At 45.2% G+C, this 24,627-nt stretch overlaps 2 protein-coding genes across 4 annotated transcripts in view; one reads left to right on the top strand and one right to left on the bottom strand.

Annotated features, from left to right (window-relative positions):
- RETSAT (retinol saturase) overlaps nucleotides 1–14,879 on the bottom strand; it is a 65,802-nt gene extending 50,923 nt beyond the window's left edge. Inside the window, exons 1-4 of the mRNA XM_077469701.1 lie at nucleotides 14,672–14,879; nucleotides 7,059–7,241; nucleotides 5,608–5,849; nucleotides 2,016–2,217 (exon numbers count right to left, since the gene is read on the bottom strand). Of these exons, the coding sequence (XP_077325827.1) occupies nucleotides 2,016–2,217; nucleotides 5,608–5,849; nucleotides 7,059–7,241; nucleotides 14,672–14,828 (784 nt within the window). The 5' untranslated portion in view covers nucleotides 14,829–14,879. The remainder of the gene's footprint in view (nucleotides 1–2,015; nucleotides 2,218–5,607; nucleotides 5,850–7,058; nucleotides 7,242–14,671) is intronic.
- Nucleotides 14,880–23,764: 8,885 nt separating this feature from the next.
- The window catches only part of STAMBP (STAM binding protein), a 34,053-nt gene continuing 33,190 nt past the window's right edge, over nucleotides 23,765–24,627 (top strand). Inside the window, exon 1 of one of the 3 annotated variants that reach the window (XM_077469702.1) lies at nucleotides 23,765–23,923. The gene's annotated coding sequence lies outside the window, so the exon portion shown is untranslated. Of the gene's footprint in view, nucleotides 24,029–24,627 lie in introns of all 3 variants that reach the window. The other 2 variants (XM_077469705.1, XM_077469703.1) reach the window with 2 other exon arrangements.

A 24,627-nucleotide genomic window follows, 5' to 3' on the forward strand; every position in this document is an offset into this window, starting at 1 on the left:
ACAAAAAAACAAAACTTCCAGCTAGAGCTGCCACGACGCGTCGATGTAATCGACTACGTTGACTAAGAAAATACGTTGACGTGGGTGCAGGGTGTCGATGCGTCACAGTGGTGGCAGTGCTTAGTATCTACCGCTGCCCTCCGTGCCGCTGTCCCACCTCTCTTCTCCCCCTCCGTGCCGCCGTCCCCCTCTCTTCTCCCCCTCCGTGCCGCCGTCCCTAGGGGTGCAACGGATCGTCACCGATCCGTGATCCGAGCGCACATGCTGCGATCCACGGAGCGCTCCGTGGTCTCCGCCTTAGGAGAGGCTGCGGCTTCGGCCTAGCTCCGAAGCGGCGGCCATCTTTCTACACCCAGGCGTTTACAATGTGATCGCTCCGACGGAGCGATCACTTGTAAACAAACCGGCGTCATAACATGACGCCGGTTTCTCTCTCCCCTCTCTGTACTGATCTGTGCAGTGGAGGGGAGAGGTCGGATGGAAGCAGCCATCCCTCCATACCCTGCCAATACTCTGCCAGCCCGATACTCTGCCAGCCAATGCAATACAATACTCTGCCAGCCAATGCAATAAAATACTCTGCAATACAATACTCTGCCAGCCAATGCAATAAAATACTCTGCAATACAATACTCTGCCAGCCAATGCAATAAAATACTCTGCAATACAATACTCTGCCAGCCAATGCAGTACAATACTCTGCTGCAGTACAATACTCTGCTGCAGTACAATACTCTGCCAGCCAATGCAATACAATACTCTGCAATACAATACTCTGCTGCAGTACAATACTCTGCTGCAGTACAATACTCTGCTGCAGTACAATACAGTACAATACTCTGCCACCCAATGCAATACAATACTCTGCAATACAATACACTGCAATACAATACTCTGCTGCAATACAATACGCTGCTGCAGTACATTACTCTGCTGCAGTACATTACTCTGCTGCAGTACAATACTCTGCCAGCCAATACAGTACAATACTCTGCCAGCCAATACAGTACAATACTCTGCCCGCCAATACTCTGCAATACAATACAATACTCTGCAATACAATACTCTGCAATACAATACTCTGCAATACAATACTCTCAAGGTTATCCAAAGGATTAATTAGCTAATCAAAAAAAAAAACACTAGATTCATTAAAAAATTAAAATAAAAAAAATAATCGGATAGTCGTTGACTAATCGAAAAAATAATCGATAGATTAGTCGACAGACAAATTAATCGTTAGTTGCAGCTCTACTTCCAGCATCTTTGCAAGGGAAACCAACATATCCAAAGCCAAACTAACAATAAAAGGTTTGGGTGTGGGGCCACAACTCCCCAAAGAGGAGAGACTGAATCAGTCACAACTAACCACAAGACAGAACTGTGTTACTTGCATCCAGAGACCAGTATCCCAGCCCCCCCAGTATCTGGACCTGGGGGGGGGGGGGTCCTCCCACTTATGGAAGCTTTACAACCAAACAGAGGGGCTTCATCACGGGAAAGAGACCGAACCTGTGCAGCTGGCCAGATGAATCCGGCAGATGAGAGCAAAAATAAAAATCTTCATTAATTCACAGTTATAACCGTTTGAGGGAAAAAAAAAATAGAGAATGCCACCTAGGGGGAGGCGACTTATTTAAATATAGTATAACCAGTCTTGATTGGGCGAGAGGTGGAGCCTATCCCATTCGTATATGCTGTCATGCTTTGTGTCAGGAAAAAAAATTGTTTAATGCTATCTGAACTATAAAGAGACTTCTGACTCGCCTAAGCATCCTTTGAAGCCACCAAACACATGTCCAAAGATGGACAAAAATAAAAGGGAAAGAAAAAATAGAAAAAGATTTAAAAAATTGTACATTGGTCTGTTGGTGCTGCCCCTCTTTCCCTGCTGCCTTGGACACTAGCCCACAAGTAGCATTATCAGTAATACATCACTGTCAATGGAATTATTTAGGACTTAAATACAATGCCTCCCTAATGTTGACTGCTCCAGTTTTTTGTTGCAGACGTACCATAGGTGCCAAAGATGTAGCTAAACACAGCTTGCAGCTCCTTATTTTTGGTGAACTCGCTGACAACATCAGTTACACTGCGAGTAGAGTATCGGAAAAATGGGGAGAACAACTTCACCAGACCTGTTCTGCACAAGAAACGGGAAATCGGCAAAGGCAAGTACTTCAGGATACCCATGTCACTAACGCGCTGAGCGACTTTCTGCAATGAGAAAACGTCATTAATATTCCATCATACATGGTTACCCACATAGGACTGTAAAATTATTCAGCAGTGAAAGCAAAATAAATCACAAAATTTTGATTTCTGCAATTACTGTAAGGAATAGACTCTTTAGTATTCAAGCAAACATGGTACTGGTTTTGTAATCCTACAGCATGTCAGACACACAAACTATCAGTTGCATAGTCACATATTTTTAGAATTGAGCTGATGTAATTTTATAAAACTTACTATTGGTATAGCCAGGGCTTTATTTTCAGCTGGAACTCAGTTCCACCACCTCTGGCTCAGGCCCTCTGCTCCCTGTTCACCACTATCACTAGTAAACACATAAGTCTGGCTTCTGTGTTTACAAGTGACAGCTTGTCTCCCAATGGCTCCCACAGATCTGATCTCCTGGGCGGCTCCCTCTGAGTGCAGGATGGGGACAAAGGAGATGCAGGTACCCAGGGTTAAGTGCGGATGCCGACACCCCTACTGGAGGGTCTTCCTGCAAGTGAGATAGGCAGACCATCTACAGTGGGCAAGGAGGTACTAGAGCCGACTGGGTGCTTCAGTTTAATACAGCAACAAATGTAAAACATGTACGAGATGGTGGAGCTTTTAAGGAGGGGGGGAAGAAGATGTGAAAAGTGGAGGGGGGGGGGGGGGTTGTATGTGGAGGTTTAGACCTGAAGAGGGGTGAAAGAGTAATGTGGATGGGGGATGCAGCTGGGTAAGAAGGCTGAACTCTGCACTATGTACGCAGCGCACCCCTGAACTCTGCATTATGTATGTAGCGCAACCCTGAACTCTGCACTATGTACATAGAGCACCCCTGAATTCTGCACTATATACTTAGTGCACCCCTGAACTTTATACATAGTGCAGAGTTCAGGGCTGTGCTATGTACTGAGTTCAGGGGTGCGCTACGTACATAGTGCAGAGTTCAGGGGTGTGCTATATACATAGCACACCCCTGAACTCTGCACTATGTACTTGGCACACCCCTGAACTCTGCACTCGTAATGCACTCCTGGTATTTAATGGCCCTTCAAGACCCTCCCACTCTTATTCCCTGTACACACGGTTGGACATTCCAACCACAAAATCCGTTGGATTTTTTCCAACCACAAAATCCGTTGGATTTTTTCCAACCACAAAATCCGTTGGATTTTTTCCAACGGATTTTGGCCGAAACTTGTGTTGCATACACACGGTTGCACAAAGTTGTCGGAAAATCAATCATTCAGAGCGCGGTAACTTAGAACACGTACAACGGGACTATAAACGGGCCAGTAGCTAATAGCTTTTGTCTTGTAATTTATTCTGAGCATGCGTGGCACTTTGTCCATCAGAATTGTCTACACACAATCGGAATTTAAATGATAGGATTTTGTTGTCGGAAAATGTTAGATCCTGCTCTCAAACTTTGTGTGTCGGAAAATTCTGACAGAAAAAGTCTGATGGAGCCCACACACGATCGGATTTTCCGACAACAAGATCCCATCGCACATTTTCCATCGGAAAGTCCAACCGTGTGTGTACAGGGCATTAGTGAAATTTGTCCACATTGACTATTTGATGCGGTTTGGAGGGTGTATGTGGGTGTTTTGAGGGATCATGCTTTAGTTCCTGCACCTATTTTTTGAGAAAAAAAGCCCTGGGTATAGCCTCTGACAAGTTACACCAACTAATAAGAGTTCCCATCAATGCTGCCCTTTAGTACAAAAATGCTTTAATTTCCCAGAGTGGCAGGGCCAAGAAGGCCCAACAGGAACCTAGGCCTAATCATGGGAGCAGCCAAACTCAGTCTAAGGTAAGATGGAGGTCTCAAATTCAGCAAGATCGTATCCATACTCCTACTGTTCCTATGTAACATTAATAGTATTTTACATTTCCGCATATAAACTAAGGGGCATTGAACATTTAATGACATCTGAGATTATCAATGTATTTCTTTTTTGTGATTCTTGAAACATACAGTGTAAATTTGGGTACATTATATACATTTGCCCTTGGGTCCCCATTTTATGGGACAGTTCTTGGTAGGACCTGTTTCCATTTGGCCAATAAACACATACTGTATCTTTTGCACACAGTGTTTTTTTCATGAACTACAAACCACAACCATAGATTAGTCCATTTTCTCTGTCATGGGGCGGCACTCAGTATGTGGATTTTTACCACCAAACTTTATCTAGAAAGTGTTGATAAAAGTGAATAGCAGGACGTTTTCACATATCCTGTGGGAAGTTCAGCACAGTCATCTAGTAGGTATGGACCTCATTTAGCAGCAATCATCATTATGGCGTGTTTGTATTTCTCCAGAACAGCCACATTCACATTTTTATTCCCCAGTTATTCTCTACAGAAAGTTATAGCTAAGCATTAACAGCAATTCTCATTAAAAGTACTGAGATAAGATAAGACTAAAAGACAGGTCAGATGAACTGGTTATGACAGTGCTAGGCCCTGCTGTGGTGATGGAAGAAGTCCTGCCGTGGTGTTGGAAGAGGTAATTGGCACACTGGGTTCTCTCGGATGCAAATTGAGGGGCTCCAGATTACCTCTTCTAAGTGAAAAAAAAATTGGATTTTCATTTGTCTATGGGTTTTGTAACTCCCAGATTTGAGTTCTGGAGTTCAGAGACTTCAAGGAGCTTTTGGAGGAAGACACTAACCCTGTGTCCATGTCTTAAAAGAGAACAGGAAGTTGAGTGTGCACAGCTGTTATAGTCAAGGACTTAGCGGGGATTCACCCAAAAAAGACAGTAGGTCCCCAGCACAGAGGTCAGGATGTGGGCCAGAGCAGCAGGGAATTGCAATAAAAAGAGCAAGAGAGGTAAAAAGTGTTGTACACGAGCACATCAATGCTGTAGGGTGGTCTGGGGGGCCAGATAAAGGCCTAAGCTTGATGCCTGAGCAGTGGTACTCCAAGGAGAAGCAAGGAAGGTTAATAATGATATACTTTTGTGTATTGAAGTGGTGTTGGAAGCCCCTGCAAGAGTAATGCTGAAGTTATTTTTAACTTTTCCTATAAATTAAAGTGGACCAACAAGCTCTGAAGCAGTATTTCCTGGCTGGTTTGAACCCACTGGAAAACACTGCACTTTGAGCCAAACGATGAATATCACACCATCTACATTTTATAGATTTACCTTTCTTAGCATGATGCCCCTTGTGAAGAGAATGTTGATTTACATATCCTTAAAGAGCTATGGGCATAAAGCTCTGCATACTTCTAGCTATGTTAGACCTGCTCTGTCACCTACAACCTTCCATGACTAAGCACTAACAGAAATCCTGGGTCATATATAATGTATGTGTGTGTATATTCATGGAACATTAGCAGGAACACTGAAAACCAATTGGATCTTAGGGCACTTACTCTGACGAGCTTCAAAAAATTTTCAATGGCTTTTTCCTCTCCTGGAAAAGCTTTCTTCAGCTCATCAGCATATGTCTGCATGCCAGGACGCATATTATAGCGACGGCCATTTGTTACATCCCCAATCAGTAACACGTCGAATGGGTCGTCCATTAGTGACCACTGCAGCTGCCCATCTGTCAGCTGATCCACTAATATCCGAAATGGTGAGCGATCATTGAGCTGACCAATGTAGTGTATTCCTGAGGGATAGAAAAACGGTGTCAAACACATGTCAAAACTTTTACCTAGAACATCAAAAGTTCTAAAAAGTGCCCATTTACTACATGGTCACCAAGCATACTGTACATTAGAGCTTACATTTCTGGCCTTTGTCTGAATAGTGAACTGATTCTTTTGAGATTTGAGGATGCTTAAAGATTTTGGTGACAGCACACTCATTATTATCCCTTGGCCTATACAGTTTACATCAGGGATAGGCAATCCCGGCCCTCCAGCTGTTACAGAACTACAAATCCCATCATGCCTCTGGGAGTAATTGTAACTGCCAGCCCTGCAATGCCTCATGGGAAATGTAGTTCCACAACAGCTGGAGGGCCCCAGGTTGCCTACCCCTGGTTTACATAATAACACAAGCAAATCATTAATTCTTTATACGTTCTGCTAAAATTTAGGTAGCATATAAAAACAGAGATCATGATAGTGTTAACCCCCCCAGAAAAAAAAAAAAAAAAGATCCTGGTCCCTTTAAAGCAGGTTAAACAGCACAGTGCTTGTGCTGTGCAACCTGCCCCCCTCTAAACTGTAAAAAAACTTGCCTGATCCTGCCACTTCCTGTATCCCCTATCTGTACTGACCACTATGGTCAGAGTGTGTCCTTCCATCATATGCAGCTCTCCTCTCTCTCTCCCCTTATCCCCTCCTCCTTGCCTGTCGGCTCCATCTCTGTGTCTCTGACCCCACCCCCCCTGCCGCTTTACAGCTCAGAGACATGGCTTCTGCGGGAGGCCACATGATCTCCCAGTCTGACATCAGAGGGAGATCTCGGCCCCTCCCTCAAAAGCCATGTATCGGAGCTGTAAAGTGACCACGAGTCATGTGACCGACCTGAAGACAGCTCTAAATAGGTATTTACAATGCTGGTTTTTAGAAATGACTTACATAGTGTGGTATGCCAGGCTCTAATAGAGGGGCTAGCAGTGACCAAGAATTTTGACTTAAAACACTTAAAGTCATTTACAGCAGGACTGAGCAATGATCCCAGGGCCTTCTGCAGACTGTAGCAGCCACTGTCTGGAGAGATCTAATAAGCCAGTTAGTAAACCAATTACCATTCCTCTCAGCAGCATCCTCTATATTCTGTATCCAAATAAATACATTTGCATGTAGAGTCAAGCAGGTTTATGGCTCCATGTGGCTGCTAAACCAGACAACCCCATCCTCACACTCACCCACATCAAACTCATAGCCTTTCTCATTGAAGGTATGGCAGCACCCGCCTAGTTTTCCTAGCTGTTCCAAGACCAGTACCCGTTTTCCAGCCCTGGAAAGTAAAGCAGCCACTCCTTGTCCTCCAATTCCACTTCCGATAACAATGGCATCCAGCTTCTCTGGGACTTTTTCAGTAGAGAAAACTGCAATAAGGAAAACAAAAAAAATATGAAACTCCCAAAAATTTGCATATGGGAAGGACAAATTGACAAAAAGTGACAATAGATGTGCGTCCTATTCCAAGCCCCCACCACTCAGATGTAAAAATACAAACCGAGAATATGACACAAATAAAAAAAAAAACAAGGGGAAAAAAGAAATGCAGAACCTATACCCCGGCTTCCAACATGCTCACCTAGCTAAGCATGACATCTTGGTCTTTACATGGGATTCTTGCAAAACTGATGAGCCCAAATATAACAAGGATGTCCTCCTGTACTTTTAATTTTGTCTGCAAATGTTGTTTTTAGGTTTAGAAGCCGTTCTCAAACAGGAGTGCCTCCAGAGGTTGCTAGGGGTTCTTTGGGCTGTGGCTGACCAACTTCTATTTTGATGGTGCCTGCATGGTTCTAGGACCAAGGCCACTTGGTAGAGAGCCAGTGTCGGAACCTGGACTTGAACCTGGGACCTCAGCTGCGTCTGGCAATAAATCTTCTCACTGAGCTATCTGAGATGCTGGGCAGTGCCTTGTCAGATCCTTTAGACAACCCTGCCTTGTACCTTGATTTCAGCTGACCCTTGAATTCTTTGCACCTCCCACGAACTTCCTGATATAAGCCATGTCTCTGCACTTCCTCCTTGCCAGAATATTGTGCTATCTCCAGCCTGTATCTCGTGCCTGTCTTCCCTGCTGCCGTTCATATTTGCTACTGCTCATTATCGAACCTTGGCTTGTTCCTCGACTACACTTCTGCCTGATCCCAACCTACAACTACCCATTACCGACCTTTTGCCTTGTTTACTGACCATGCTTCTGTTTGATCCTTACCTGCTCATCCGCTACTGAACTCTGGCTTTCTCACCTCCTGGTGGGGCGATCCTGAGGACCGCGACCTGGTACTAACACGCAGCAAAATCCATGTACCTATCTTGCTGGTAAGTGGTAGTCCTACAACTGCTAGAGCAATTGGTCTTCGAGCCTGACCCCTGATTGTGACAACCAGCTGGAGGACATCAATGATCTTCACATTCCTCTCCACCTGTTGAGCTAGTGGTGTGTGGTGTCTCTCATCCCCTCATGCTTTCTGGATCAAGCACAAGACAGCCTGCACCCTTACATTGCTGTGCGTGACACCAGATTCTTTACCAGCAGGGCACCTTGAGTGGCACTATAAGTGGTTACACCTCTGTAAGGGCTACATTCTTCCTACTAACCACAAATAGTAAGAGAAATTTTTGCCAATGACCTCCAATTTTAGTAACGGCTTCCTGAGATCTGAAAGTTATTTTAAGACAGGGATCTCCAAACTTTCTAAACAAAAGGGGCAATTTACTGTGCTTCAGACTTTAAGGGACCAGACTATGGCCAGTGGTAGCAGAATAGGTCCTGGCGTCAGTGGGAAAAAATATGCTCCATTGTTTGTTTCAGTGAGAGTAATTGTGCCCCTTTAATGGTGTAAGCGGGAGGAGTTGCCCCATAGTTGATGTCATTGGGCCCCATTGTTGGTGTCATTGGGAGGAACTGTGTCCCATCGTTGGTGTCAGTGAGATGAATCTTGCTCCCCCTTCCCATCATTGGTGTCAGTGGGGGTAATTATACCCCATTGTTTGTTTCACTAGATGAACTAGTGCCCCCAAGGGCTGGATAAAAGCAAGCTAAGGGCTGCAGTTTGGAGACCACTGTTTTAGGGGGTTCCTTTGGGGTAGAAATGTTTGTACAGTATATGGGGAGTGTGAGCTAGTGAAGCATAGACCTTTCATTTTCTTGCAAAACTAAGATCTGCTAGGATATATTTTGCATACTTACATTGAGGCATCTTGGCACAATGTTAGTATGCATATTTAATGCTAGAAACTTGATTTTGGAATCTGTAAAATGGTGTAGTATCCCGAGCTACTATGGTGATGGCAGCAGTCTTCCAGATGTTGTGCTGAGCGGCTTCTCTTCTGGATACTAACCACAAAGCGTTCTCTGATCCTGATTGGCAGTCCAATTATAATGTCACCTCCCCTCCTCTCAACCTTGTTCAATCAGAATGCTTTGCATTTGTTAAGAAAAATGCTCCCTAAATGGTGGTCATGCCAAAGAAGTGAGCAGCCCCCTAGGGTAACTATGCAGAAGGGCAGCTGCCAGAAGACTGCGACCTTTGGCATATGGGCATCCTTTGGATGGAAAAAGTTGAAAAGCTTAAATGAGGGGCCTACTAACATTCACACACTCCCCAATCTGACTGTAAAGGGCCAGTTTGGCAAAACTAATTCCCCATCATCTGTGAGCATCTTCAGTTATTTTTTTACTGATGCAGTCATATTTCATATGGGATTGAGGGCTTAGTTACATGGCTGAACGCACAGATTGCTGGTGTGCGCCAAGTTTGTACAGTGCCAATCCTAGTATATTAAATTGTTTACTTACTTTTTTTTTTTTTTATACAAATTTATTGTAATGTCACAAAATGACATTTTATAAAGTTCTGTTGGCCCCAGCTTGGTGTTATACGGTGGATTGTGTTGAACCATGGAGTGCTGAAAAAGTACAGCAAGTGGTACTTTTTAGCGCACACAACTGCGTGAACTGGCATGATGAGGAACAAGGCTCTTTGCCCAGCACAGTCCCAACATACCTCTTATGGTTCATGCAGTTCTGTCAATTTCTCAGAAATGATTGCTATTTTTGATACAGACCAGTGTATCTAAGCTCAAAAAGGGAGAAACAGAATATATTGCAGTTTACCAGTCCTTAGATGAGGTTCCTGCATTAGTTCTTTTTTAGGTTAATTTTCCTCGATTTTTACGTGGTAGTCCTGCACATAACACTTCCTGTGTGGCTACAATCACTTTCACTGTATCCATGGAGGAAGCTATGGTGGTCACTGTTGAGCTGTCCTGTTGGGAAGCCAATCATAGGCGGTGGAAACAATCCTCACCCCGCAGCCACACGGATGTGAGGGGTTCACGATTGGCTGTCAAATTTGACAGGTTCCCGGCCGGATATCTCACACGGGTTTGGACTTTGGAAGAACATGCCTAAGCTTATTCCTAGTCAGTGGTGGCTGGTGCTAAAAATGTTTGGGGGGGGGGGGGGGCGGGCGCAAACAAACCCCTCCAGGTCTGCGTGGTCCACAGGATGAGAAGCCAGAAACGACGCAATAACGAATATTGATTTGCTAAAATCAAAAGTGGGAAGGAGCACTGCGCCTGAGGACAACTTAAAACAATCCAATTAGAGCCTCAGCCTCCAATAACATGCTTGTCAAAAATTGACAGACCTAATAGACGCCCATTAGTCCAGCGCCCCGCACAGTGCAGTGAGTGCATACACATAAAATCATTTATTTTTAAATAAATGATAATTTGACATTTTTACATCTTAACCACTTCAGCCCTGCAAGAGTTTCCCCCTTAAAGTGGTTGTAAACCCTTACAAACCATTTTGACCTACAGGTAAATCTAGATTAAGGCTTACCTGTAGGTCCAAGAAATATCTCCTAAACAGAGATATTTACAAAAAGACAAGCACCTCTGTCTACGGCGCATGCCGTCGGAGCAGCGAGACCCGGAAGTCACTCCAGGATACATGCCAGCGGTGAAGATGAAGAAGGAGGACCGCTTTGGGGGCTTTGTTCTCAGGTAAGTTATTCATAATGAGCTAGTATGCATGCCTTTGCCTTGCAGGTAGCATTTAAAAAAAAAAAAATGTCAGTGCCTTTACTTCCTCTTTAAAGTGGTTGTAAACCCCTATGGTTTAGGAGATATTTGCCCAAAGACGGGCACCGCTGTCTACGGCGCATGCGCCCTAGACAGCGGCGCGCAGGCGCACTGAGCGTGGCATCCTCGATAAGGAAGATGCCGTGCGATGCCGCACGTCTCGGCTCCTGTGCGCATGTGCGGGAGTGACGTCAACGCGGCTTCGCCGAATGACAGTGACGGAGCTGCGAGACTCACCGAGAAGATGGATGCGGCGGACTACAGGGGACAGCGGTGACTTCGCTGGCTCCTGTGTCAGGTAAGTGACACATAATGGGCTAGTATGCGATGCATAGTAGTCCATTATGCTTTGCCTTTGCAGGGAATGAAAGGAAGTAAACTCATCAGGGTTTACTTCCTCTTTAATAACCAGGCCATTGTTTGTGATACAGCACTGTGTCGCTTTAACTGACAATTGCGCGGTCGTGCGATGCTGTACCCCAAAAAAAAATTGACTGCCTTTTTCTCCCACAAATAGAGATTTCATTTGGTGGTATTTGCTTACATCTGTGGTTTTTATTTTTTGTGCTTTAAACAAAGAAAGACAGTCCATTTTGAAAAAAAATATATATATATTTTTTTACTTTTTGCTATACCGTATATACTCGAGTATAAGCCGAGATTTTCAGCCTCTTTTTTGAGGCTGAAAGTGCCCCCCTCGGCTTATACTCGAGTCACCGCTGTCTGACTGCCCGAACAGCGTGTCGAGCAGACAGACAGCGGCCATTCTACCTTTCAAAAGCCGCGCCTCCGCCTCCGCCTCCGCCTGTGATAGGCGGAACACTCAATTTCCCAGCAGTCAGTGTTCCGCCTATCACGGACATCGGCTCATCCTCGGATGAGCCGATGTCCGTGATAGGCGGAACACTGACTGCTGGGAAATTGAGTGTTCCGCCTATGAGCCGATGTCCGTGATAGGCGGAACACTGACTGCTGGGAAATTGAGTGTTCCGCCTATCACAGGCGGAGGCGGAGGCGCGGCTTTTGAACAGGGGAATGGCCGCCAGGGCGCCGACGAAGAGCGGCGATCCTGGCATGGGACGACACGGAGGCTCGGGACGGGACGACACGGAGGCTCGGGACGGGACGACACGGAGGCTCGGGACGGGACGACACGGAGGCTCGGGACGGGACCGGACGGAGGCTCGGGACACAGGTAGGCTGGACACACAAGGCTGCACGGACACACACACACACACACACACACACACACACACACACATGGATGGACACACACACACACACAGGGATGGATGGATGGATGGACACACACACACAGGGATGGATGGATGGATGGATGGACACACACACACACACACACACACACACACAAGGATGGATGGATGGATGGACGCACACACACACAGGGATGGATGGATGGACACACACACAGGGATGGATGGATGGACACACACACAGGGATGGATGGACACACACACAGGGATGGACGGACACACAGGGATGGACGGACACACAGGGATGGACGGACACACACAGGGATGGACAGGCATATCTCACCCTCGGCTTATACACGAGTCAATAGGTTTCCCAGTTTTTTGGGGGTAAATTGGGGGCCTCGGCTTATACTCGGGTCGGCCTATACTCGAGTATATACGGTAATTATTTAATACCCAAAAAACAAAAACACATTTTTCATCAGTTTAGGTCAATATGTATTCTTCTACATATTTTTGGTGAAAAAAAATTAAAATTAATTTGCAATAAGCGTATATTGCTTGGTTTGTGCAAAAGTTATAGTGTCTACAAAATAGGGGATATATTTATGTCATTTTTATTATTAACTTATTTTTTTCTAGTAATCGTGGTGATCAGCGATTTTTAGAGGAACTGCGACATTGCGCGGGCAGAGCGGACATTGACAATTCTACAGCAATCAGTGCTATAAAAATGCACTGATTACAGGGGACATTCTACACCAGGTATTACTGTATAAATGACACTGGCAAGGAAGGGGTTAACACTAGGGAGTAATCAAGAGATTTAATGTGTTCCCTGGGAGGTGTTTCTAACTGTGGGGGGCAGGGATTGAATGGGAGTAGAGAGAGAGATTGCTGTTCCTAATCACTAGGAACTGTCAGAACGGGGATCTGTTTGTTTACATTGACAGATTCCCGTTCTGGCTCTTTGTGGAGCGATCGCAGGTGGCCGGTGGACATTGCGGCCACCGGCCACGCGCATCAGCTCCCCCGCTGTGCAGCTGGTCTTTCAGTTCATGACACAGGACACATTTTCAGCAAGATCAACAGGTATTTTGAGTGTGCTAAAATTTTCTCAGCCTAAAAAATAAAAGCGCGGGGCTCATTCACATGGATGCAGAGAGCTGTACACTGTGAAAAATGAGCATATCTCTGCCACCGGAAGCGACAGGTGTTTGCATACAACTAAATGACAGGCTGTACGATCGTAACTGCCCATCCAAGCTTTTACTTGTGTACCGGGTCAGATGAGAGGCCCTGCAATCTGTCTGCGCCCAGTGGTACCCATCCGTTCCTGGCACAAGTAAACACACAGGTGTGTGGTTACCAGCACACAGCTGCATCCTGTCATTTGTACAGGTGGCAGTGCGCGAACACCTGTCACTGCCGGGCACACGGGTATGCTTGTTTTCTCACAATGTGCGACTCTCTGTATCTTTGTAAAATGAGTCTAATAAAGTCATCACATCTAAGAACTGTAGGGGTTATTTACGGAAGGCAAATCCACTTTGCACTACAAGTGCACTTGGAAGTGCAGTCGCTTTAGATCCGAGGGGGGCATGCAAGGAAAATAAAAAACAGCATTTTAGCTTGCACGTGATTGGATGATAAAATCAGCAGAGCTTCCCCTCAGATCTACAGCGACTGCACTTCCAAGTGCGCTTGTAGTGCAAAGTGGATTTGTCTTTCGTAGATAACCCTCCGTGAGCTGGAATATACTACATTTCTATTCTTGGGTTGGGTTATGTGAACGTCGGTGATTGCCTCCATTTACCTTGCAGAATTCCAAAGGACAAAAAAGAGAATAGGAAATAACTCATCGGTGATCTGCGAAGTAATCATTAATGAGTTTTACATAACACCTTCTTGATTTTAAAGTGGTATTAAAGGCAAAAATATAATATGTTGCAGCTTAAAGGATAAGTTCACCTTTCGTAACATGTTACGCCTATATTTAGAGTGTAACATGTTATGAAAGGATTGAACGGAGGTCTCACACCTCTAACTACTACACCTGATCACCAGAGGGAAATTAAAGAAAGCCTAAAGAAAACAAATTCGGCCGCCACAACTGAAAAATCGGTAAGCTGCAATATAATAAATGTTTGCTTTTGAGTATTTAACTGAAGAAGAAGAATGTGGTGAAGGTTCACCAGTTTTATAATTCTGCCCACTCGTCACATGATTGGGACACGTGCCAGACTATTCTGTACACCCCAACTCCCATAGAAAAGCATCTACTGCACCAATCTGTGTAATCGTATTCATAATACAGGAAGAGTCATTCATTTGCAGCTGATGCTTTTATTAAGTGACAACAACCAATGGGGACTATCTGGGTTATAGTACTAAAACCGGTCAAATTGATGGTTAAGGTCTGCTCAATAATACATTACAAAGATAAAAGGATTCATTCAGGTTTAACCATTCCCCTTCCTAGTTGTCCTTACCATTCTTGATCACCTTTCTCTTTGCAGCTTTATCAAACACCACCGGTCCTGGGGGTCTCCTGGTGTCCTTAGCCAAGGGATTGGGTCCTCGGCTCCCCAGCCAGTACTTGAGGATGAAGAGGATGACAGCGACACCAAGAATCACATAGAGCCACATGCCTGCTGAATATCTGCTGTGTGCAGCTGAAATCTGTCTTTTGTACACACACAGAATGGGCTGGACTTCCTCCTGCTAGGGCTCCGCCTGTGCCTGACAGCAACAGAGGACACAGGGCACTGGGTGTACAGAACACATTAACTGCTTGATGACAGGTGCCAGATGAGCAGGAAAGGGTTCCCATTCATGCTTACAGGCAGTAGTAGAGTATTGTGTAACGTATTAGCCATCTATTGGGCCTCATGCACACAAGTGTATTGAAAAAATCCTCTAAACACTGGATCTTTCTAATTAGAGCTGGCAGAAAAAGCCAGCTTAAAAAAATGCTTCTTTTGGTGCATAATTACATGCGTTTATATGTTTAGAAGTTTATGCACCTAAAGTCACTCTATGATCGCAAGTCGCTAGTTCAAATAAATTCGTAATTTCAGAAAAAATTGAATTAGTTATTTTCCATTTGTTTAGACGCAGTATTCGTAAATTAGGAAATTAGGAAATTAGAAAATTTGAAAATTAGAAAATCAAAAATAACTAACTAATAATAACTAATTATAATCTCACAAAAGTGAATACACCCCTCACATTTTTGTAACTATTTTATTATAACTTTTCATGTGACAACACTGAAGAAATGACACTTTGCTACAATGTAAAGTAGTTAGTGTACAGCTTGTATAACAGTGTACATTTGCTGTTCCTTCAAATTCACTCACACAGTCATTAACCATTTGACCACTGGGCACTTAACCAGACCAATTTTTAGCTTTAGGTGCTCTCATATTTTGAATGACAATTACTCAGTCATGCAACACTGTACCTATATGACATTTTTGTCCTTTTTCACACAAATAGAGCTTTCTTTTGGTGGTATTTAATCAATCAGAAAAAAATACGAAAATTTAGTAAAAATAAATAAAAAATAAAAATAATTTTTCTTTGTTTTTGTTATAAAACTTAGCAAATTAGTAATTTTTCTTCATAAATTTTGGCCAAAATTTATACGGCTACATATCTTTGGTAAAAATAAGTACAAATTGGTGTATATAATTTGGTCTTTTTGAAAGTTATAGAGTCCACAAGCTATGGTGCCAATATCTGAAAATTGATCACACCTGAAGTACTGACGGCCTATTTCAATTCTTGAGACCCTAACATGCCAGAAAAGTACAAATACCCCCCAAATTACCCCTTTTCTGGAAAGAAGACATTCCAAGGTATTTAGTAAGAGGCATGGTGAGTTTTTTTAAGTTGTCATTTTTTCCCCACAATTCTTTGCAAAATTGTCATATTAGCAGGTTATTTCTCACACACAGCATATGCATACCGCAAATTACACCCCAAAACACATTCTGCTATTACTCCCGAGTATGACGATACCACATGTGTGAGACTTTTACACAGCGTGGCCACATACAGAGGCCCAACATGCAGGGAGCGCCATCAGGCGTTCTGGAGCACCCAGACCAATTCTGACCTACATGTAAAAATCCTAATTAATTTGCTAGAAAATTACATGGAACCCCAAAAAAATATATCTTTTTTTTTAGCAAAGATCCCAGAGAATACAATGGCGGTTGTTACAACTTTTTATCTCCCACGGTATTTACGCAGCAATTTTTCAAATGTGTTTTTTTGGAAATAAAACAGTTTTGTGCTTTAAAGAGGGATTCCACCAAAAAAAAAAAATATTAAAAGCCAGTAGCTATAAATACTACAGCTTCTGACTTTTAATAAATGGACACTCACCTGTCCCGGGTTCCAGCGATGCCGGCAGCCGAGGCCGATCGATCGCTCAGCCCTCGGCTGCTGCCGCCACCATTCTAGGTGAGGGAATCAGGAAGTGAAGCGAATCGGCTTCACTTCCTGGTTCCCTACTGCGCATGCGCGAGTAGCGCAGCGCAATAGGAATTCTCCGCGCTGTCACTGGGACCCGTGTGTGTCCCAGCAGACAGCGCGGCAGGACAGGAAATGGCGTAGACTCCCACGGGAGTCTATGCCCGGAAGTGGGTGTAAATACCTGTCTTTGACAGGTATCTCCACCCCCCTCCCCCCTGAAAGGTGCCAATTGTGACACCGGAGGGGGGGAGGGATCCGATCAGCGGAGGTTCCACTTTAGGGTGGAACCCCGCTTTAAAAAAACAAAGCAGTAAAGTTAGCACAATGTTTTTGCATAATGTGAAAGATGAAGTTACGCCGAGTAAATAGATACCTAACATGTCACCCTTCAAAATTGCACACACATGTGGAATGGCGCAAAACTTCACTACTAAAAAAATCCCCATAAGCGACACTTTAAAATATTTTACTGGTTACATGTTTTGAGTTACAGAAGAGGTCTAGGGCCAAAATGATTGCTCTCGCTCTAACGTTCGCAGCGATACCTCACGTGTGTGGTTTGAACACTGTTTCCATATGTGGGCGGGACTTACGCATGCGTTTGCTTCTGCATGTAAGCACACGGGGACAGGGGCGCTTTAAAAAAAAAAAAATTTTTTTTATTGTTCATTTTACTTTATTTATTTTAGTTTGACACTTTTTTTTCCCAAAAATTTTTTGATCACTTTTATTCCTATTGCAAGGAATGTAAACATCCGTTGTAATAGGAATATGGCATGACAGGTCCTCTTTACAGTGAGATATGGGGTCAATAAGACCCCGCATCTCACCTCTAGGCTGGGAAGCCTGAAATAAAAAATGTAAAAAAAGACTATCCTGGCTTCGATTGTAGCGGTGAGGCGGTAGAAGCACCGGAGAGCGGCAGGAGGGGGGGACGTCCCCTCTCGCCTCCTGTAAGAACGATCCAGCAGTAGAACAGCTGCTATGATCATTCTTATGGTGTAGGGAATCACTGGCTGAAAAAGATGATATCTGAATCATGCCTGTAGCTGCAGGCATCATCTAGATATCCCTGCACAAAGTCAAGGATGTCATATGACGGCCGGCGGGAGGGAAGTGGTTAAAATGCTTTTTTTATTTTGTTTTTTGTTTTTCTTTTAACATATTTGTCCATTTATACAATATTTCTAACACATAGCATGTACATATCAAAAATGACACCCCAAAATAGATTCTCCTACTCCTCCTGAGTACAGCGATACCAAATGTGTGAGACTTTCGCAGCCTGGCCACATACAGAGGCCGAGTACAGCCGAGCATGGCTGAGCATGGCCGAGCATGGATGAGTATGGCTGGGTATGGCTGGGTTTTGCCGAGTATGGCTGGGAACGGCTGGGTATCACGAGTATTGTAGAGTATGGCTGGGTATCGCAGGGTATTGCAGAGTGAGTATAAGCAGGGTATGGCAGAGTATTGGCAGAGTATTGGCAGGGTATGGCAGAGTATTACACAGTATGGAGGGATGGCTGAGCATGGATGGATGGATTCATGGATGTGACTGCAATTGTCACTGAGCTGCCACCGATCTCTCCCCCTCCACTGTACCGATCGGTACACAGAGGGGAGAGAGGAACCAGCGTCATGACACGAGTTTGTTTACAAGTGACCGCTCCGTCATTTGACGGAGTGATCACGTGGTAAACGGCTGTGATCAGTGCCCGTTTACCGTGATTCGTGATGCACCAGGTCTTCTGGACCTGGCGGTCATGGATGTGCTCAGGTGCGCACCACAGGGGGCACGCGAGAACGGGATTCTGAGAAGACGTCACTGTACGCCCTCCCAGAGTTATGCAACCGCCCTGTAGCCATTCGGCTATGGGCCAGTTGTTAAGTGGTTAATGTCTAAACCGCTGGCAACAAAAGTGAGTAGACTAGGGTTGCCACCTTTTCTTCAAGCTAAACCCGAACACTTTAACAGCGCACAGCAAATTTTTACCTCTCCTTAGAGACCCCCCATTAGAACAGAGTGCCCTTATATCAGTGCCCTATTAGATTAAAGACCCCCATTATATGAGAGTCCCTTTATATCAGTGCCCCCTAAAGACTTCCATCAGTTCAGGAATTCCCCTTTCACATTAAAGTCCCCTTTAGATCAGGAGTCCCCCTTCATCAGGTTTCGGGAGTCTGGAGTCCCCCTTTACACCAGGAGTCACCCTTTACATTAGGAGCACTGTATTGAGCATCAATGGTCCCCTTATGAGATCAGAGTCCCCCCCCTTCACATCAGAGTCCTCCCTCACAACAGCAGGGGCCCATTATATCAGTAACTCCACATATCAAGGGCCCCTTTACATTAGGAGCCCTCCTTAAATCAAGAGACCCTCTTTCAAATCTCAATTTACATTAGTAGTCTTCTTTACATCAGTACCCCGGTGTGAAAGTAGGGGGCAGAGTGATAGGAGGGTAGCAGAGTGTGACAGGGGGGCACATAGTGACAGGAGGGGGGGCACAGTGTGACAGGAGGGGGGGCACAGTGTGACAGGAGGGGGTGCAGTGTGACAGGAGGGAGGAAGGGGTGCAGAGTGTGACAGGGGAGGGTGCAGAGTGTGACAGGGGAGGGTGCAGAGTGTGACAGGGGAGGGTGCAGGGTGTGACAGGAGGGGGTGCAGAGTGTGACAGGAGGGGGTGCAGTGTGTGACAGCAGCGGGTGCGGCGTGACAGGAGGGGTGCGGCGTGACAGGAGGGGCCCGTGCAAATACAGAGGAGGGGTGCAAATACAGAGGAGGGGGGCAATTACAGAGAAGGGAGGGACAATTACAGAGGAAGGGGGTGCAAATACAGAGGAGAGGGGAAATTACAGAGAGGGGGCAATTACAGAGGAAGGGGGGGCAATTACAGAGGAGGGGGGTGCAAATACACAGGAGGGGGTGGCAAACACAGAAGGGTCAAAACACAGAAGGGTCAAAACATAAGGGAGAGAGAGGTGACAGGCAGCTGCTGGTGCAGAAGTTTTTAATAAAATAAATGTTTAAAAGCAATCCACTCACTCTCCATGTCAGAACTGTATATGTCAATCTGTGAAGTTGGATGTCCCATTCTCCCCTCTGATCCACGCTGCTCATCACTGAATCGCTGGAGGAAACAGAGAGCCGCGGGAAACTCATGTGAACTGTCAGCCTCTGATGATGGAGGCGTGGTTAAGCCTCTGGAATGCTCTGATTGGTCACAGCATCCCAGGCTGACAGCTCACTGCAGTCTCCCCGCAGTTCTGTATCCTTGGCTTCCTCCAGCAATTCAGTGATGAGAGCAGCGTGGATCGGAGGGGAGAATGGGACAGCCAACTTCACAGACTGACATTTACAGCTCTGACATGGAGAGTGAGTGGATTGCTTTTAAGCATTTATTTTATTAAAACCTTCCGCACCAGCAGCTGTCTGTCGCCCGCTCTCTCCCATATGTTTTGATTGCTCTGTAATTTTTTATTATTTTTTTTTTTAAGTCAGCAGCTACAAATACTGCAGCTGCTGACTTTTAAAATAAGAACACTTACCTGTCCAGGGTGCCCGTGATGTCGGCACCTGAGGTCGACCTGTCCCTCGGTCCTGTTGCCGCCATCTTCGATAAGGGAATCAGGAAATGAATCCTTGCGGCGAGCCACGCTGCGCAATCCGAATAGTCCCTGCTGTCTCTGAGACCCATGTGTCTCCCAGAAGACAGCGGGGGGATGGGAAGTGGCGTAGATACCTGCAGATACTGTGGCTATCTATGCCCTGAAGTGGGTGCAAATACCTGGATTATACAGGTATCTGCACCCCCCTCCCCCTTGAAAGGTGCCAAATGTGACACCGGAGGGTTCCGAAAAGTTCCATTTATTTTTGTGCGGACCTCCGCTTTAAATGGGTTTTCATAAATTAGAATATTTACGAATTAACGAATTTGTCGAATGTCATCTTAAAACAAATTCTAAACTAAACTAATTGCACATTTCTACTGCTAATAGTGGGAGTGGCCTAAAAGAGGATGATTAACCACTTGCTGATGGCCTCACATAGGAGTACAGTGGCAGAGCGGCTCTCCTGTGCTGGATCATATATCTAATACATGATCCAGCACTTCTGAGTAGGGGGGGTGCACCAGCTGTGTTGTAAAAAGTCACACCGGCCAATGATTGACTGCCAGCACCCGCTGATCGGCAATGAGGAAGACAGGACAGAGCTCTGTCGATGTAAACAATACAGAGCTCTGTCCTGTCAGAGGTGATGTGGCGGTTTTTGTTTCCCTGTGCAGCAAAGAATAAAAACGAGCGCATCCCTTAGTAAAGGCAGCACACATTCCACACATAAACACTGGGTAGGCACAGATTTAACCCTTTGATCACCCCTGATGTTACCCCTTCCCAGCCAGTGTTATTAGTACAGTGACAGTGCATATTTTTAGCATTGATCACTATTAGTGTGACTGGTTCCCACAAAGTAGAAAAGTGCCAGTTAGATTGCAGTCCTCTCCCGCTATAATTTGCTGATTGCTGCCATTGCTGTAAAAAGTATGGAATCACTCTTGGAAAATGTTTATTCAATTGTTAATTGTGTAAAAAAAAAAAAAAAAAAAACACAATCACAGACATGCTTCAAAACTATCTTCATTTGACATTCCAACCTTCTGGCTTTAAGAAACTCTTAAAGCGGTTGTGTTCTCCGCTTGGACTTTTTTACCTACGAGTAAGCCTATAATAAGCCTTACCTGTAGGTAAAATGAATATCTCCTAAACCTGTACGGTTTAAGAGATATTTAAAAAAAACACAGTCACTTCCAGTGCTAATAGGCCTTCCAAGGTGTGGAGTAACAGATGTCAGATAAAATGGTGGTGTGAAAGGTTAATATGGTATCCCAAAACTAGGTGGATGCTGCCTTCCTCATATGGGGTAATTCGAAAGGAACTACAGGAAAAACCGATATGGAAGGCACGCACACCTAGTGCATTACCAGAGATAATTTAATAAGAAGAAATTTTTGTATAGTGGGTTCTCACAAAATGCAACTGACAAATGGCCATAAACACAGTGCATGGACATGCACAGACCACGGGGTACAGCTAACGTGTTTCGGGGGCGCACCCCCTTCCTCAGAGCTAGGCTAGTCTCGTACACCATGGGCAAGCGCTTTTATAGGGAACGGTGGAATTGAAAATTGTCAAAAAGAGCCAAACCCTCAAAGGGGCGGGAAAGAAAACAAAAATAAGAAAATTAATAAAATATATATATATAAAAATACTTGCACTAATGTAGAAATGACAGAATCCATATCAGAAACCTATATCCAAAACAAATTCCATCATAAATACACAAATAAATAAATAATGATAATTCATTCAAATCCATGATTTATTGCACATTTATTTATATTTGTTAGCTGAATACAGGTGTAGAAACACATAAACAAAACAGGGATGCAGAATTGATAAATGGATCAATCCATGTCTCACCTCTACATGTCTGAAGTAGCTACGGGGGGAGGGGAGGGAGGGTTTGGGCACTCAGAGGTGTCCAAAAACCACACACTAAGATCACCCGACCTGAAGCTTCAGAATTGCCAGGAACGGGGAAAAAAACCCCAACAGACGCCAACAGGATCATCCCCACTGTAGTGCGCCAATCTGTGAACACCGATGTCACACAGGTACCTAACCAGACCCCAGGGAACCAGCTCAGTGCCAGGGGGAATCCACTTCCTGGAAACTCGGGAAGATGCCTGATGACAACCAGTGACATCACTTCCGGGGTGGGAGCAGTACAATGGTGTCCCTACGGACAACCATTTAACCATTTGCCAACCGACTCACGCCGATATACATCTGCAAAGTGGCACGGGTGCACAAAACAATGTACCCGTACGTCAATGTGTCATTAGTGGCTAGCCTGCGTGTCGACACAAAAATTCTGGCCAAAATATTGGCAGGAAGGTTACAATGAGTCATACTACAACTAGTAGATGCTGATCAAACGGGGTTTATTCAGGGAAGATGTGCTCAGATGAGCATTAGGAGACTTTTTGTGAACCTCCAGACTGCCCATGACAATTCCGGGACTAGAATAGTGGCCTCCCTAGATACAAAAAGGCCTTTGACTAAGTGGAGTGGCCATTTTTGTTCCACCTCCTAGAGTCTTATGGTTCGGCCCTGTTTTTATTTCCTGGGTACGGCTCCTGTATACCGATCTGCTGGTTAGACTAAGGGTTAACGGCATTATCTCAAATTAATTTCCTATATTTCGGGGCACCAGGCAGGGGTGTCCACTTTCACCCCTCCTGTTTGCCCTGGCTATAGAACCAGTTGATGGGACTGTGACTTGGAGAATTTGAGGAACGAGTATCGTTATATACAGACGATATGCTCTTATATCTGCAGGTTCCCTATCAGAAGCTTTCCGATTGATTCAGGAGTTTGGGGACTACTCCGGATTCGGAATTAATTGGAATACATCCTCTCACTTCCCTATTGATGAGTGTGACGGCCCCGTCAGAATGCACCATTCCATTGTGGGGGGCAATAAAATGAGGCTGACAAGTGGGGGGGAGCAATAAAAAAATGAGGCTGACAAGTGGGAGCAATAAAAAAGATACATTCTATATATATATATATAGAATGTATACCACCTGTCTACACAGGTGACCACTGTTTATTTTTGTTTTTCCAAAAATTGGCAAAAAAAGTATCAAAAATAATCTTTTTCGGGCTGGCGCGACGTGCGCTCGGGGGTGGGGGGTGAAGTCGGATCAGCGTCCCTGAAACTGAATGGCAGTTTGGAAATGTGGTCACCCTAGGGCCGGGTTTGAGGTGCCGTGGAGTTTTTTTTCCACCCCCCCCCAAAAACAAAAGAAACACCAGCCGCCACTGCTTCTAATGACTTTTCTAATGTAGGCATTAAAAGCCATACAGAATAGACAAGTACTTCGAAGCTGGGCTAAGCTTGTCCAGCCTGTCATTCTCCAAGCATGGCAATACCCAGCTCTGTCCAGCAGGGGGCAGGGTTCATTAACAATGCCGCTAATGATAGAGTTACAGAACACTTCCGTGGCTACATAGGAAGTATGGCGCGTGTTGTGGAAGCCATGGAAACCAGACTCTTCCCTCAATAGAGGCGGGCGCGTCACCTGAGGAACGCGTGATGCGCGCAAACGTGTGACTTACCACCAGTGGGGCGGGGCCGGAAGATCACATGACCCGGAAGAATAATGCAGGCAGTCGCGGGGTGGAGGTGAGAGTAAGTATTAGTGAGAAGCGGGGAGGGGGACAGGGCAATGGAGCGGACACAGTGCTGAGGAGAGCGCTGCGGGAGGCTGTGCATTACCCAGGGAGCACTGTTAAGGTATACAAGGAGGGGAGGGGTAGTACACTAGGTGTGTATGGGCTCGCAGGGAATGCTGGGACTTGTAGTTGTCCGATAAGTGTAGAAGTCACCTATCCTATAGTACTGTGGTGTGGACAGAGAGTTCTCATTCAGCTTCCCCCAGGGGCACTGTGCATTGAGGAGACTCATGGAGTACCAACCTGTCGTACCTGCCATTACTAGTAATGAACTCAGGTGTAGGCGTGTCCAGATCCCAGTCCCCACCCACCTGACCCGTCCCGCCAGAAAACTGCCACTGTACTGTCAAATCATATGGGGCCACGTATGATTGGCCAGTACAGTGACCCGGCTTCCTGGCAGGATGAGTCCGGTGGGTGGGGACTGGGATCTGGACACGCCTGAGCTCAGCTCCAGTCATCACCAAGATGTTTTTAAGTTTCCTGTGCTGTGATAGTTTGACTGACAATTACTTTATCATGGGACGCAGTGCACAAATTAATTTTATATAGCTTTTGGTGGCATTAAAGATGGACCCCCCCTTAATCCCTTGTTTATAAACCTAAAAGTGGAACTTTATCCAGAAGATTAGGTTCTGCTAGATCACGTCACCCTGGCCC

The sequence above is a fragment of the Lithobates pipiens genome, unplaced genomic scaffold (genome assembly GCF_037356315.1).
Source record: "Lithobates pipiens isolate NorthernLeopardFrog02 unplaced genomic scaffold, aLitPip1_a1.2 Scaffold_8, whole genome shotgun sequence".
NCBI classification, from domain to species: domain Eukaryota; kingdom Metazoa; phylum Chordata; class Amphibia; order Anura; family Ranidae; genus Lithobates; species Lithobates pipiens.